General features: G+C 33.8%; 1 protein-coding gene across 2 annotated transcripts in view; it reads left to right on the top strand.

The window, feature by feature from the left end:
- LOC106884495 (synaptotagmin-11) overlaps nucleotides 1-17,710 on the top strand; it is a 117,390-nt gene that overhangs the window by 47,999 nt on the left and 51,681 nt on the right. For both annotated transcript variants that reach the window (XM_014935916.3, XM_089346905.1), the window contains exon 2: nucleotides 11,325-12,157. In XM_014935916.3, the coding sequence (XP_014791402.1) occupies nucleotides 11,325-12,157 (833 nt within the window). The remainder of the gene's footprint in view (nucleotides 1-11,324; nucleotides 12,158-17,710) is intronic.

Genomic DNA, 17,710 nt, shown 5'->3' with positions numbered 1-17,710 from the left:
ATCAAAGGTTAAAAATCATTATTAATATTAATATTAGAAACAGGGCAGCATGCTGGTAGAATCATTAGCATACTGGACAAAATGCTTAACAGCATTTTGTCTGACTCTTTGTTTTGAGTTCAAATTCTACTGGGGGTTGACTTTACTTTTCATCCCTTCAGGGTTGATAAAATAAATACCAGTTCAGCACTGAAGCTGATATAATCAACTTACCCCTCCCCTGAAATTGCTGGCCTTGTGCCAAAATGTGAAACTGAAATTTATATTAGAAATAATTGTTTTTGATTATAGAATCAACTGACTGAAGAACTAGCAGACATGTTGGTGCATAAGACAAAATGCCTATAAGTACTTAATTTAGTCTTTTTATGGTCTGAGATTAAATTTTGGTTTGTAAAATAAGTACTAGACTTGTAGTGGGATCCAGTCAATCAACTATATTCCTTTACTACAAATTGATTTGTGTCAATGAAAGAAATCAGCAATGTTTTAATCAAGGGTTGTTGAGTAGCAAAAATGTTAGTGTTGCACTATTTGATTTGTAGCATTTAATTATATCTCTATATTATGTGTCTAAATCCAGCCAAAGTTAACTCTGTTTGTCATCCTTCCAGCATAAATAAGATAGTAGTAGTCAAAATTGATTAAATTCTCTACACAACTTCCTCCAAATGTCTGATCTAATGCCAAAGTGAGAAATAATTACTGCTAGAATAATACAAAGCTCAGATGAGGACCACCTATATATGCCGCATCAACCATAACTGGATAAAATTATCTTTTATCTTTTGGTCAAGTAGAAAGACAGTGCCTGTGACCCTTTGCAAAGCTTTCAAGACTGGTAGGTGGGTAGGAGGAAGGTAATCTTCAAGCTGCAAACTGGGTCTGAATTCTTGTGAGAGATTAAACTCAGCTAAAGACATCTAAGATATCAGGTAGTGTTATTAAACCAAGTGATAGGTTAAGTCTGCTGCCCAAGTAAGCTATGGAAGAATTTGAACTCAGAACCCAAAGAGCTGGAACAAATACCACAAAGCAATTGGTCTGGCATTCTTCCAGTTTCATCAATCCACCATCTTGGATTGGTATTTCTTAATCAACCCTAAAAGAATAAAAAGAAAAGTTGACTTTAATGGGATTTGAACTCAGAGGGTGGAGAGTTGGAACATGAGGCATTCTATCCAATATTATAACAATGCAGCCAATTCACCATCTGTGATTGTCTCATCTTTACCCAGGTGTTGCGTTTCACGGTCTACATTATCCAATGTGTTCCTTTTCAAAGGTTAAGTTGAGAGAGTCTTGGTTGTTATTTCTGGCATGTCAGACAACCCCACAGAGTTCCCCTGTTGTGTCTGTATCTTACTGGGGTTGCTGAGAGGTTTCGGTTGTCTCTGTTGGAGCAGACATATGGCACAGAAGCCGACTGACTTAAGAGCATTTTAAAGCAGTGTCCTTCCTGACAGCAATTCTTTTACCTCTTACTAGGATACAGTATACCTATTCTAAACATTGGATACAAGTGATTGCATACCTATGTACATACAATATGCTCACACATAAACATACATGATAAGGATGATGATGATGACAACTGTCCACTAGCAGGTGAGAAAAACCATCACTGACCATTGCTCATGCAAAATGCCATCAATGCCCATGCATCAAGTTATTGCACCTGCGGTCAACTTCACCTGAGTTTGTGCCTGTGGATTCTGTGTTCACAGTGGCACCCTCCTGCTCAACCAGGCATTGGAAAGTTGCACTCGCCAGCGATTGCACAGCCTAAAATTTTTGGTCCAATAAGGCTTGCATAACATCTTGCAGACTTTCTCCACCCAACTGACGTTATTCAGTGAGAATATGAGTTGCAGTGTCACTTTGATGGCATGTACTGCTTTCTCACTCAATAATAATAACAATAATCGGAATATCAAGACTTTAATGCTTCTGGTTGCAATTGTAGAGTTAAACCCCACTGTCTGTTATTAGGCCGATGTTTAATCCAAAGCGTGATTTATAAATGTACAATCATAACTGAGGCTGGTAACTTTATATATACAGGATGTTTGATAAATATGAAAAAACGTATCAATAACCATTTTTCATCTTTTAGATTCAAACATAAAACCAATTGTACATCCTTATCTAGAAAGATTTGGGAACTGAAGGAAAGTGGGAACAAATTTAGCCTTAAATGGGATATAATACGGAATGCACAGCCTTATAGAGATAGTCAATATGTGCTCTATGGAAACTTGTGAGATTTTTAAGTATAGGGACAAGAACAACCTGATTAATAATAGATTAGTCCTAAGGGTATCATGTGTGCATAGCGTCACCCATACATTTAAGTATTTTTGAAATTAGCGATTATAGGTGTCATACTTGAACTTTGATGGTGGAAATTAATTTTGGTGTTGTATCCATTGTAAACTTACCCCCAGTATTAAATATGATAAAATCATGGGATATTGTGTTATATGCTGAATTAAATTGCATTACATATGTTATAAGTTATATGTTATGGTATGTGGTGTACTATATGTAATTACTATCCCATGAAAACTCCTGCCTAGTTAGTCTGACTTTATCATATTTTTGGTGATTAAGCTATCTTTTCCTTTCTATGATGTTCTACCCTACTGATCATATTATGTATTCTTGTAATGGCTTTTATGTAAGTCTCCTAATGATATACCCCTAGAAACTATAAAATCATATATGTAATAGCACCTATAACATAGTAACTTACAAAATTTCTTTGGTCTGAATACCTCTAACTGCCCTCACTACACCCATACCTACTACCTCCTCTTTTTAATAATAAATAAATAAACGCACCCTTTTAAGGCCTAGCCAGGCTCATGGGCCCGGTTTCCCGGTTTCAATGGCATATGTGTTTCCCAGCTGGATGGGGCGCCAGTCCATCGCAGCATTACTCATTTTTGCCAGCTGAGTGGACTGGAACAATGTGAAATGAAGTGTTTTGCTCAAGTACACAACTCGTCACCCGGTCCAGGAATCGAAACCACAATCTTACGATCATGATGCTGACACCCTAACCACTAAGCCATGTGCCTCCACACCTCCTCTTTTTGGGTTACCTTTATCTCTTCCTTACCTCAAATTTTAATACTCTATCACTTTAAATCTAGGTTATACATATTTCATATTATCTTCTATAAATTCTTATTATTTTGCTTTCTTACTTTGATATCCTTACCTATTAACCTCTTATCCCTTATAAGTTGTTACTGTTCTTAAATAGAGATTTTTCAGCTAGCTCTATGTGAGATGGTTATACTATATCCATACAAACGTATAAATATTTGTATATGTGTATATATGCATATATGTGCATAACCTATTAACCTTTTATCCCTTATAAATTGTTGTTTTCTTGTTCATCAATAGATACTTTTCAGTTACTTAAGTCTATGCGAGATGGTTATACTATATCCATATGAACGTATAAATATTTGTATATGTGTGCATGTGTGCACATAGATAAATATGTATGTGTATTTGTACACATCTTTATTTTTTCTGATTCTTGGCTTATACTCAATATATAGATAGCATGTTTATCTATCCAGTATTCCATGAGTAAATGCCCTGATCAGTCTTTATAGAAACCACCTAATAAGTAAATAATTAAGTACATGAATGAATATTAAACTGATTCTATGCAATCTTTCCTTTTTAATGTTGAAAATTGATATATACACACATTTTACCTATTTTGGTTATGACATCATTTTTGATAATCTTAGATTTTATTTTTATACAACATAACACTATTGATTATAAACAATCACCTGTAGTACTCCATGATAAAAATTTCCTTTGTATTAACATCATAGGTTTTATTAGCACCATGCCCCTTTAACTGGTAATTAACATCACGATTTAGGGTCTTCCACTACCCAGCCTCCTTTTATAGACAATTACTCTATACCCAATTTGCTACTCCTAATGTCTTGACAATATTTATGACCACACCTAGCTATGAACTGTCAACTCACTCTTGCCCTTCATTCCAAATAGACACAGTCCTCTAGTCTTAGATTTAGTAGTTGATAAAAAGACAAATAAATTAGAAATGAACCACAATCCTTTACAAGCTATGACCCCAGTGGGCTTCATGCCTTTCTTGGAAGTGTAGTCTGTTCTTAGCTACTATAGCGGCAACATGGATTTCTTCTATTTTCTTGCTCTGTTAAAGTATTTGAGAAAAATTATATTAATGTGTTCAACTGATTAAAATTCTATTTATTTGTGCAGCTGATGATAGCTCTGCATTTAAATTGATGTAATGATTGCATTGTTCAATAAAATAGAGCCGCTTGAAATGGTCGCACTGCATCATTTCTTGATATCCTGTTGCTTATTTTGATTTTATTCACTTTACTTTGAGCTGTGAGGATAATACTGGACTGACTTGATGCTTCAACTTAAGTACCTAATTTCAACTGAAGCTATCTATCTATTTATCTATCTATCTATCTATCTATCTATCTATCTATCTATCTATCTATCTATCTATCTATTTATCTATCTATCTATCTATCTATATATATATATATATATATATATATATATTCCAAAGGTTAAATAGAAAGAACACAACGAAGGGAAAATGTAGATGAAAACAGAGTGAAAACATAACAGACAGAAAAGGGAGTCAAAAACACAACAGATGGAAAGGAAACACAATAGCATGATACAGGGAACATCTGCAGCAGATTTTTCTCATCACTTGGCTTCCAAGACATCTTCATGGTTTCGTGTGCTTTAAAACCAAGATCATTGTTATCAGGGAGGTGCCAGAGCATTAAGCTTCAGGCAAAAGCTAACGAACGTATCTAAGGGCAGAACAAAGTTGTAAAATAACAAAATAACAGAATAATATAAGTGTGTATATATATATATATATATATATATATGTCAGTAAGCAGTTAGTAATAATGAAATAAAATATATAAATATCAACAAATATTGACATGTGAAGTATACAACACAAAATACACATTCACACACTGGCATAAAACCTCTGAATGGAAAAATAATGCAAATTGAATGATGTGGCATAGGTGAAAGAAAACAGCTTCAACTTGGAATTGAAACTGAGTCATCAGGCCAGCTTGTGAAAACTTGCTGCTTGTCTGTAGTGCTCACAGCATATACACATTAAAAATATATGCGAGAAAAACAAAATTACCATGCGTAGACATGAAACTATCAGCACACACACATATAGCCACACATGCATTCTCATATGTACACACATATACATACATGCACGCATATATAAATATATATGCACAGACACATATTCAAATGCACTGATATTTATAAAATGGAACTCAATTATTCATAAGTCTGGAAAAAATGTGATGAAATAATTTGTACCAACAACATAACAACCAGGTTATTATAGTCTGTGATATGTATGACTAGTTTTCTACAATAGCACAATATTGGACTGATCCCTGAGTTTGAGATAAATGTAGAAGACAAAGAAAGAAAGAAGGAAGGAAAGAAGGAAAGAAACAAAGGAAGACAGAAGGAAAGAAAGAATTTATTGCGAGAGAGAAGGAGAGAGAGAAGAAAAGAGAGAAGGAGATATAGAGTGCTAGAAGGTGAGATATTTGTTGAATGAAGACCAGAGACATCTAAAACATAGCTTAATATATATATATATATATCTGTGCAGCATCTTTACAAAATGTGACTAGCACACAAACAATTGTTGGACAGCAAAAAAAAAAAAAATTTTAAATGAAGGAGACATAAACAAATAAACAAACAGACAAATAAATAAAAGGCTAAACCATATTTTTTTTCCCTCATTCATTTGATTTTACTCAGTGGTCTGTTGTTTTGTTTTTCATCATCAACCCCTCCTACATTACCATCAGCACAACTGCCTCCGCCATAGCTGCTGAATAAGATAATAACACAAATCAATAAGCCACTCCAGCTATTTGTACGGAAAATGCAGACTTCACTGATATAGTCATAGCAACCAGCTTCCAACAGACTCTGCTGGGTTTTTTCCTATCTTTTCTTTCTCTCACCATTTATCTTTTTTCTTCCTTTCTTTTTCTTTTCTGACTGCCATTTAATTTCTTCCTCTGAGTCATTAATTTTTTCTTTCGTGCATTTTTAAATAAATTTATTTTTTTAGTTGTTTTCTTTTTCCTCTTTATCTTCCATCTGTAGTTCTCTTGAAATTTCGTTTTTGTTTCCCACTTTATCTTTAGCTCTTTCTCTCCTCTTTATATCTTTACACCCCCCCCACACACACACACACACTCACACACACATGTATGTGTGTGCGCGCACATGTGAATGTGTGCATGTCTGTATACATATATATATATATATATGTATATATATATATATATATATATATATATATATATATATATATATATATATATACATACACTCATATGTATATATATATATATATATGTATATATATATATATACATATATATATATATATGTATATACACACACATATATATATATATATGAATACACACACACACACACATATATATATACATACATATACATATATTTACATGCATATACACACACATACATACAAGTGTGTGCGTGTGTGTGTGTATGTGGGTGTGTGCATGTGTGTGTGTCCACGTTTGTGTCCAATAGCTGATGTTGGTTTGTGTACATGTCTTTAACTTAGTGATTTAGCAATAGAGACTCATAGAATAAGTACAAGACTTTAAAAAAAGATGAAAAAGAAGTGCAGGGGTTGATTTGGTAAACTTGAACCCTTCAAGTTTGTGCCCCAGCATGGATGCAGTCCAATGATTGAAACAAGTATTAAAAATAATGGATTGGTTGAGTCTTTGGTAAGACATAAAGGCTGAGAGGTTATTATAGTCTGTGATATGTATGACTAGTTTTCTACAATAGCACAATATTGGACTGATCCCTGAGTTTGAGATAAATGTAGAAGACAAAGAAAGAAAGAAGGAAGGAAAGAAGGAAAGAAACAAAGGAAGACAGAAGGAAAGAAAGAATTTATTGCGAGAGAGAAGGAGAGAGAGAAGAAAAGAGAGAAGGAGATATAGAGTGCTAGAAGGTGAGATATTTGTTGAATGAAGACCAGAGACATATATCTTTTAGCCCAGTGAGAAGGTAGGCCCTTGGCCCAGTAAAGAGTTCTGATAAAACTTACAGTCAGGAGGATTGGAAGATATTCTCAAATGCTTGCAACAGAATGGACTCTACTAAAGGCACACAAGGTACATTTTAGGGGTGTATTAAACCAGTGATGATTTGTCTATCATCTAAGTAGGCCATGCCAGGATTTGAATTCAGAATGTAAAAGGCTGAGATAAATACCGCAAGCCATTTGGTCCACCATTCTTACAGTTCCACCAATCCACAACTCTTAATTGATATATTTTTAGCAACCATAAAAGGATGATATGCAAAATTGACCATAGTAGAATTTGAACTCAGAATGCAAGGAATTAGAACAAATACAGAGATATTTTAGCTGATGCTCTAACAATACTGCCTTTGGGGATAATACCAGTGGTGTAACTAGGGTGTGTGTTGCTGGGGCAGCCCTTGAGCTTGAAACTCTCCCCAGGCCAAAGTAGCCTATACAGTCTTATGCAGTAAACTCCAAAGTACCATCCCCATAAAAATGTCACCTGGGGTGAACTGCCCACCCCTTTAGCTGCATTAATGTATAATGCATATCTGAGCAGGCTTCAGAGTTTACTTATATTTGGCAAATGAGCAAATGGTGACAATAATAATAATCCTTTCTACTAAAGGCATAAGAACTGAAATTTGATGGAAGGGGACTAGCTGATTACCTTGACCCCAGTGTTTCACTGATACTTAATTTATCCACCTTGAAAGGATGAAAAGCAAGGTTGACCTCGACAATTTGAACTCAGAACGTAGCAACAAGTGAAATACTACTGAGAATTTCGTCCAGCATGTTAATGATTCTGCCAGCTCACTGCCTTAATAATAATGATAATGGTTTCAAATTTTGCCACAAGGGCAGCAATTTTGGAGGGGGGGATGAGTTGATTACATCAATCTCAGTGTTTCACTGGCGCTTAATTTATCAATTTCAAAAGGATGAAAGACAAAGTTGACCTTGGCGGAATTTGAATTCAGAATGTAAAGATGGACAAAATACAGCTAAGCATTTCATCCAGCATGCTAATGATTCTGCCAGCTTGCTGCCTTAATAATAATAATAATAATAATAATAATAATAATAATAATAATAATAATAATAATAATAATAATAATAATAGTAATAATAATAATAATAATAATAAAATCTTGGTAAAAAAAAATTACTTCAAACATTCAGCAAACATGGAGAAGTCCATTTTCCAGTTTTAAAGAATGCACATAAAACTAGAATTTAAGCAATTAATATTCTGAAATGGAAATTTTTATTGCATGTGATTTTTTAATACCTGAAATAAGACATCAAAGTGGAATAACAATTAACTTTCAGTTGTATTAGTCAAACATTTCAAGTGTATTATGCATTCTAGAATTAGTGTAAAGGCATTTACAGTAATAAAAAATAGCTTTGTTTTCATGTATTCTTCAACGCAATCATTTAGAAGACAGATTTATAGTCACACTGAGAAGAGTAAAAGATTTTAAAGAGACATGTATTCATAGCAGTGTGGTTAACAAGAGCTCTTCACGATCATATTGTTTTGGAGTATTTCACAGAACAGTACTTGGTGTTAGCATTTTTAAATGTAGCATCAGATTGACCAAAATCATGCTTTGTGGGTGGTATTTGGGTGACAGAAACTGTAAACACACATATATATTTGTATATATCATGATCATCCCCTTCTTACCATTTGGCATCTGTTTCCCAAGCTGATAAGAGTAATCACAAACCAATTAGTAATATTTCAAACTCATTTAATACATTTGTTTCAAGTGGCTATTTAACAATTTTTTATGTAAGTAAATCCTCATCAGTGACTTACAAACATAAATTATATTTCATCTGTAAATAACTGAAGATGGTATAATCACATAACAAATTGTTACATAACCACTTGAAATGTATGTATTAAATGCATTCAAGATATTAATAAGTTTGCAATAATATCTTATAATACACGACTCATATATATATATATATACATATATATATATATGTATTCCCGAGAGTCATACTAATATATCCTTTTGTTATTTACACCACCTGTCCTCGTCTGTTGTTATTATTTGTATATTCTCCCATATATATATATATATATATATATATATATATATATATATATATATATATATATATATACACATGCATACATGTGTGTGTGTGTGTGTGTGTTTGTGTGTGTGTGAATATATGACAAGCTTCTTCAGAGTTTTTAGTTTTTGTTCACCAAAAAAGTAAAAAGTAGTGAAGTACTGCAGTATTTGAAGTGTAACACTAAATTTCCTCTATTAAAATCCAATTCATTATTGTGCCTGTTCTGTGTTTCTTGGCAAAATATTGTGTAAAAACCAATAGTTTTAGCTTTAAAATATGGCACCACTTGCATTCAGTCATCCTGAGATTGTCTTCTGAGATTTTTAATTCATTAATTTTAAGAGCCAATTTAGGTCCTCTTTAATTTGGAGCAGGAATAACATGGTGGCTATTAGTACAATTAGAGTTCATTTGTTAAAGACTGAAAGTTAAATATATATAGGAAGTGAGTTGAACTAGAATGAAATTCTAGGGAAGAAATCTGGTATACAAAATTGAGGTAGTTTTTAATTAAGATATTCCTCTACCAAGATACCTGGTGCCTGGCTATACTCAAAAAGACCTGTACCCCACAGCAGAAGTCTTAAGACTGATCATTCTAAGGGTGTAAAGCATTTGTGGTGATGCCATGTAAAAGCACCCGTGTGGTGCCACGTAAAAGCGCCCATGCAACATGTAAAAGCATCCATGCAACATCACATAAAAGTGCCTGTATGATGTCATATAAAAGTGCCTGCGCAATTCCTTGTAAAAGAGCCCATGCAGTGTTATCTAAAAACACCTGGGCGGCACCCCATAGAAGCACCTTTGTAGTACCATGTAAAAGCATCCAGCATACTCTGTAAAGCAGTTGGCATTAGAAAGGGCATCCAGCTGTAAAAACCATGTCAGATCAGACTGGAATCTGGTACAGCTCCCCCAGCTTGCCAGCTCTGGTCACACTGTTCAATCCATGCCAGCATGAACAATGGATGTTAAATGATGATGATGATCACCATATCATACTTAATGTATATACACTGTTGATCAACCAGCTACTGCAGTATATTTTCTGAGATATATGTACCTCTAACGGATTTTCTGTGTTAAACATACAATAAGTATCAAAAGGACTGAAATGAATCTGGTGTTCTTACTGGCTACTGCTGGGACAATTTTTGACACTGTGTTTTTAATGCAGTCAGTCCATAAAAGACACTATCTCATCAATTTTTGTCACTGTGTTTTTAATGCAGTAAGTCCATAAAAGACACTATCTCGTCAATTGACCAGTAACTGGTCAATTGACAGATTAAATGCATTAAGTATGTTAGATGGCTAGGAGAGAAAATGTTTGGTGAAATTCTTGAGACGAGGGCTGGAAAACAAATAAGACAGTAAAAATAACAGGAGAAGGATAACAAAGAGTATTAAATGTGTTCATGACTAGGTGCAGACCTGGTTATGTGGTTAAAAAATTTGCTTCTTAACATGGCCTTGGGTTCAGTCCTGCTGTATGACACTTTGAGCAAATGTCTTCTACTATAGTCTTGGGGCTGACCAAAGCCTTGTGAGTGGATTTGGTGAGAGAAACTGAAAGACATGTTCTATATATATATATATATATGTATATATATGTAAGTCTGTGTTATATATATGTATGTGTGTCTTTTTGTGTCTCCTTATAATTACATTATGATATAGTTGAAAATAAGTCACTGTCATACAGCAGTGACCTCCCTTCCCAATGTTGCATGAAAATCTGTCCTGTCATGGAAAAATAATACCTTGCTTAGAATCAAGTGAATATTGATGACAGGAAGGGCATCCAGCCACAGAAAATCTGCATCCTTGAATTCTCTTTGACCCATACAAACATAGAAAGTGGACATTAAAACATTGATGGTGGTGGTGGTGGTGGTGGTGTCGGTGGTTTGGTGGTTGTGGTTTGATGGTGGTGGTGGTGATGATTAAATATATTCATGAATGAATTAATTCTGATAAATTAATTTTTGTTTCTTTTGTTTTTATGTTTCAGTTTCTACCAGTGCTATTTTTGGAGTTTGCTTTGGTGTCATGGTAATGTTTGGTACAGCTACAGCCATTGCTTATAAATGCTACAAAAGACAGCTGGCCAAAAATGCACAGAATCGACTCTCTTCAGCCATTAAGAAGGGACTGAAAGAGAGCAATAATGGAAACTTGAAAAAGACGTCCTCAGCTCGAAAAGTTATCATGAAATCTAAAGCAACAAGCCCAACCTATCCTTCCTCGGGTGAGCACATTGGTGGAAGTCTTGCCGAGAGGGGCCAAAGCAGTGGTAGTGGGACAAGTGGTGGAGGGGGAGGCCCCCTTCCATCACAATTTGACCCAGGCCATGTGAAAGCCGAGTATAGTATCGAGAATGAAAAAGACGGTGCAACACCTGAGAAGGATGAGTGTATGCGAGAGAAACATGAAGATGACTTGAAAACACAGCATCTTGGAACACTTCATTTCTCAACTGAATATGATTCTCAGAAAAATGCTCTGCTGGTGACAATCTTGCAAGCCTCAGAGCTTCCACCGAGAGATCCAAGCATAGGAGGATGTGACCCATACATCAAACTGCAACTGCTTCCAGAGAAAAAGCACAAATGCAAGACTCGGGTTCTCAGGAAGACACTGAATCCAGTTTACGATGAAACATTCACATTCTATGGTATTAGCTATAACCAACTAGCTGGTATCACCCTTCACTTTGTTGTCCTCAGCTTTGACAGGTTCTCACGAGATGAAATCATTGGAGAAGTTGTTTACCCTCTGTCTTCTGTGGACTTGTCACAGAAAGAAGTCTCTTTGTGCAAGGACATCACACCAAGACATCTCAAGGTATTTGACTCCTTTTCTTATTGCTATTTGGAATGCAATTAGATTAGAGAAAGTATTGCACTTTTGGCTGGTATTTTTTGGTGACATTTTCATTTTTTTTATGTGTTTAACTAGGTTCTTTTTGGTAAATATGTTACAGAATTCCAGGCACATTATTATTATAATTACTATTATTATCAACTCAATAGATAACTATATTTTCTGCAATTACCTAAAGAATCATCTTCTTTTCTTAAATAATGAAAATAAAAAATTTATAACTAAAATGAAGAATTTACCAAATTCTAACACATTGCAGCATAGCAATGCAAAAGCAATTCTTAATTTCTGCACTTATTGCTACAGGCACATGCATGGGCACACACACACACACACACACACACACACACACACACACACACACATGCACACACACACACACACACACACACACACACACACATGCATATACTCACTCACATTCACATACATACACACACTCACACACACACATAAACAAACAATTATCTTTTCATATATATGCATATTTATGGAATATACTAAAGCAGTGGAGTAGCAGAAAGAGTAGAGCCTAAGTCTAAAAGAATTTCAGTTCAATATTCTTTATTCTCTATACAAATATCTCTGTGATCCACTTTGATTTTCATCCCTCCAGAATTAATAAAATAAACACTGGGATAAATTCAATCGACCATTGATTAATGAGTGGTCTTGTAGCAATTAGTCAAATATTAATTAGTTATTTCTCTGCTTCTGAAACATAGTATTACAATGGATTAATAGTATAATCTCGGATTTAGAAAGGTTTTTCTTAATATCTACGCATTAATCAATTTAAAAAGAATCACACTTTTGAATATGGTTTTTGAGGAGTGTCTTAGCTCTTTAAAATATCTGTTTTAAACATAAGTCATTACAGTGAACTGGAGATAAATGCATACTGTTTTTATTGCAACATTACTGTATTACAATATATACTGCTGTATCAAAACTTAATGAAGTGCAGTACTTCAAGTAACAGCAATGTTACATAACAAATAAGCAATTAGTACAGTAAAAAACATCATTGTTTATATTTTTAAAAATGTTAGCTCCTATTGAAAACATTTTTTTTCAAATTTTAATAGCAATGAGATATAAATAACAGTAATTTTTGTTGAGCTGATTTTCAATGAAAGCACTGAAAATAAGAAAAAAATTTCAAAATTTCTTTTCATTTTTGTAATTTAGTTTATTAAGTTGCAATCACTGTATTGACCAGATGTTGTTGTACACTGCTGTCACAATTCACTTCCAATTACATATGTAAACAAACTTTTTTTGTTTTTGGAAGCATCGAATGTGTTTCATATACAGACAAGGAAGTAATATTTTGAATGCAGTATAGCCATGAAAACAGCAGAAAGATTGGGTATTTTACTCTTATAAGATGGAAAAGGTGGTCAGCAGACAGCCATTTCCACAAAGCTTATAATACAAATATATTATAGCTTATAATACAAATGTATTACAGAAAACTATAATGTAAATATACAATAGTTTTGCACTTTCAGTATTCTCCCAGCAACTTTTTTGTCTTATAAGGGTAAGATACCCAATATTAATGCTGTTTTCACAGCAACACTGTGTTCAGAAAATTACTTTCTTGTTTGTATAATATGAAGCACTTCCAGTTCTTTCTTGGTTGCATCGTTCTTTTCTATCTTGTCCCAAATTGTTTAACTAAATTGTCTTTCCATTATCTTGGAGGCTTTTCAAGTGACCTTTTCTGATTTCTTGAATGCTACTCAACATTTGCAGTCTTATACACAAGTGAGAGGCGAGCAACTACAAAGAAAGAGGAACATCAATTGGCTACAACACAAAGGGTCATGGAGAGATCCATGCTAGAAATATCAATGTGAGAGCATGCCCTAAATGAGGTATGAGAACAAAGCTTCGTAGAATACTGAAAGCACCAAGCTAAAGTACATTTACATAATAGCTTACTGTAATACATTTGTATTATAAGCTATAATATATTTATATTATAAGCTATAATATATTTATATTATAAGCTATAATATATTTGTATTATAAGCTATGTGAAAGTGCATGGCCTAGTGGTTAGGGTGCTGCTCTCGTGATCATAAGATTATGGTTTCAATTTCTAGACTGGATGATGCATTGTGTTCTTGAACAAAACACTTCATTTGACATTACTCCACTCCACTCTGCTAGTGGAGATGAGCAATCATGCAATGGACTAGCATTCATCCAAGAGGGAACTAAAGACCACAAAATCCCCAAAACTGACCTTATGAGCTTAAGGCTCTGGAAGGAGCTCTGATCTTTTTGTTTTTACTAGACTATAAGCTATAAGACACTTGTGTTATAATTTATGCATACTGTATTAAGCTTCAGTTGATACAAAGTGTTTATGAAGTTTGCTCCATAACTATGAAGTCCTGGTTTTAATCTCATTACTTGGAATCTTGGGTAAATAGCATTTTCTATAATTTGGGGCTGACCAATACCTAGTTAATGAAATTGGTAAACTGAAACTCTGTAGAAGCATGTTGGCTGAACTGTGCTTGTAATTTAAAAGAACAGCTATGTCACATACCATGTGTCATGCTAGTCTGTGGAATACTTAGCTGGTTTCATGTTAATTCAGAAGCAGGTGATTCGGTTGATCAAACAACTGAAACTTCATCTTTGAATAAAGATCCACTTCCATTTAGTTTCAAAACATGCTGCTGAATCAAAAGCATAACTTTTAAATAAAAATTTTTAGCATTAGAAAGTGCTTCCAGCTGTAGAAACCATACCAAAGCTGACATTGGGGCCTGATGAAGTTCTGCAGCTCATCAGATCCTATCCAACCCATGTTACCATGGAAAATGGACGTTAAATGATAAAGATGATAACAGTAATAATTCTTGACCAAAATATTTTTACTACAACTACATAGATGAGGGAACACTAGTCTGAACTAACCAGTGTATAATAATGAGTCTAGAAGTATCAATTGGATGGGTTAAACTAATAAACTAGATAAAACAGTCTGTTTTTATTGCTATATTGCAAAGAGAATTTCCAAAGTATTTCTTATATATGTGTACTTAAAGTTCTGTTCTAAGATGACTTCAATTTAACCCTTTGTCCTGTCCTGTCTAATACATGTGGTACATAGGACAAATTTCCCTGGCATCCATGCATCAAATATGACACACATTCCCAATTTTTTTCAACCACCGCAGTAACATGGGACTTATGAAAGGAAAGCATTATATTACTCAGAACATATGAAACAAGAGTTAACTAAAAGTTTAGAAACAAGCATGGACATTTAAGACAAACTTTTAAAAATGCTTTGGACAAGTGAAGGGTTAAGCTTGATTCTAGAAGCTTCAACATAAATACTAAGAACTGAATTCTTCTATATCATCTCTGTAAATGAACATATTTCTTTTTTGTTTAAGTACCTGTCCTTTTTGCTTTTTTGTAAGAAGCAGTATGAATATTAATGTAATTTATCAACTCTGGAATGATGAAAAGCAAATAGGACACAAAAGACATTTACAAGCAGATATATTCTAGACACCATATTGGATGCAATTAAGCATGTTGTCCAGCATGTCACTGCAGTGTCAAGTCACTTAATAGAAGAAGTCACATGTTTTTTCCTTGTTTTTGGTACATGTTATTCTTTTGCTGATAAACACACCAGTAGTTCATCTTAATGCTTGTCAAGACCTCTTTATATTTTCAAAGATCAAACACTCTTATGACAAAGTTTCTATGTATAACAATTACAACCTTATAACAAAACAAATAGTCAATAAAAGACATGAATATTTAATATTCAGTTTCAGCTCTCAATTTTCATACTCATCAAAGTTTCAATCAGAAATCATAATCAATTTTAATGATTAAGCATCTAAACATCTGGCTATTATTTATTATTTAATTTATCTAAAACAGCAGTAGCAGCAGAAGATGGCAGACTGACAGCATTATTAGCACATCAAGCAAAATGTTTAGTGGCATTTCTCATAGCTCTTTATGTTTTGAGTTCAAATCCTACCAAAGTTAATTTTGCCTTTCATCCTTTTGGGGTTGATAAAATAAGTACCAGTAAAGTACAGGGATCAATGTAATTGATTTGCCAAATCCCACACCAAAATGCTTGTTTTGAATGCTGCAATGGACTGATGTCCCATTTAGGAGGAATGTTGTGACCTTGTCACTTTGTGCTATGGAAAAGAGGTAACCTACCTTATATGTTTCAGGGCACAAAAAAATTAATAAAATAAACAACAAAAAACATCAGTAGCAGCAGCAGTAGCTTGAGAAGACATGTTGTTACCATATTACCTTCCTCAGCTAAATAAAAGCTTGTATTCTGTTACCTCTTAAGATAAATAAGATGTTAGCTGTAAAAGTGTATGAGATGCCATCACCATCTGCAGGACTTGTAGCAGTTCAATAAACAAATCAATAACCAGTCATATTGATACTGCTTATCCTGTTATAACTTACTGCATTTCCAGCAATGTATTATCCACTGCGGATGTCAAACAACAATGGCTGCCAACTTTATATCTAGGTATGTTGATAAGATAGAAAAGAAAAGATAAAAGAAAAAAGAAAAAGAAATATGAACTATGGAGACATAAACATACAAGTACAAACACACGTATGGTATATGCTAACTATGAATATGTATTTGAAGCCTTTCTGACAGGTCAAATCTATAAATACGTTTCAAATGATGCAACCATAAATACACACACACATATATATATATATATATATATATATATATATATATATATATATATATATATATACTTTATTTAAAAGCAGCAGAAATATAACAAGACTGTTACTCGGAGTTTCACGTTCCCGTTCATCAGACAGTTTTGTTAGAAATGGGAAAGGAATGACAATGCAATCAAAACAAGCGAAGGGCTAATCATTCCTTTCCCATTTCTAACAAAACTGTCCGATGAACGGGAATATGAAACTCTGAGTAACAGTCTTTTGTTATATTTCTGCTGCTTTTAAATAAAGCATATTACTCTACCTCTGGTATTTGAGCACTCTTCTTTCCACCTTGTTGCACATTTTATGTGCTTACTCCGGTATATATATATATATATATATATATATATATATATATATATATATATATATATATATGTATATGTATGTATGTGTGTGTGTATGTATAATTACATTTTGGTTTCCAACAAATTTGAAGACTACTACATTACACAAATACATATGTCTCCATCTATTCTTATCATTTCTAGTAAGGTTTATTGTGGTCCAGTTGTTATGGTTGCATCTGTATGTAATGTTTCACCCTCCATCTTAATTTCGGGGCATTGTGGTTCTTTTGACCTTCAGCCAATCCCTCAAAGCATTTCCTTGATAGACCTTTAGCAGATTCTCTTTATGTACTCAACAAGTTTTTAGATGTTGATGGAGATAAGGCTGGGTATAGCTTGAAGGTCAGTATGGCATGGCATTGATGGTCAGTTAGATTATAGCCTGTTGTAAGAT

This window comes from Octopus bimaculoides, chromosome 2 (assembly GCF_046866305.1).
Source record: "Octopus bimaculoides isolate indiv1 chromosome 2, ASM4686630v1, whole genome shotgun sequence".
Taxonomy (NCBI): domain Eukaryota; kingdom Metazoa; phylum Mollusca; class Cephalopoda; order Octopoda; family Octopodidae; genus Octopus; species Octopus bimaculoides.
This window is presented reverse-complemented; position numbering and strand designations above follow the sequence as displayed.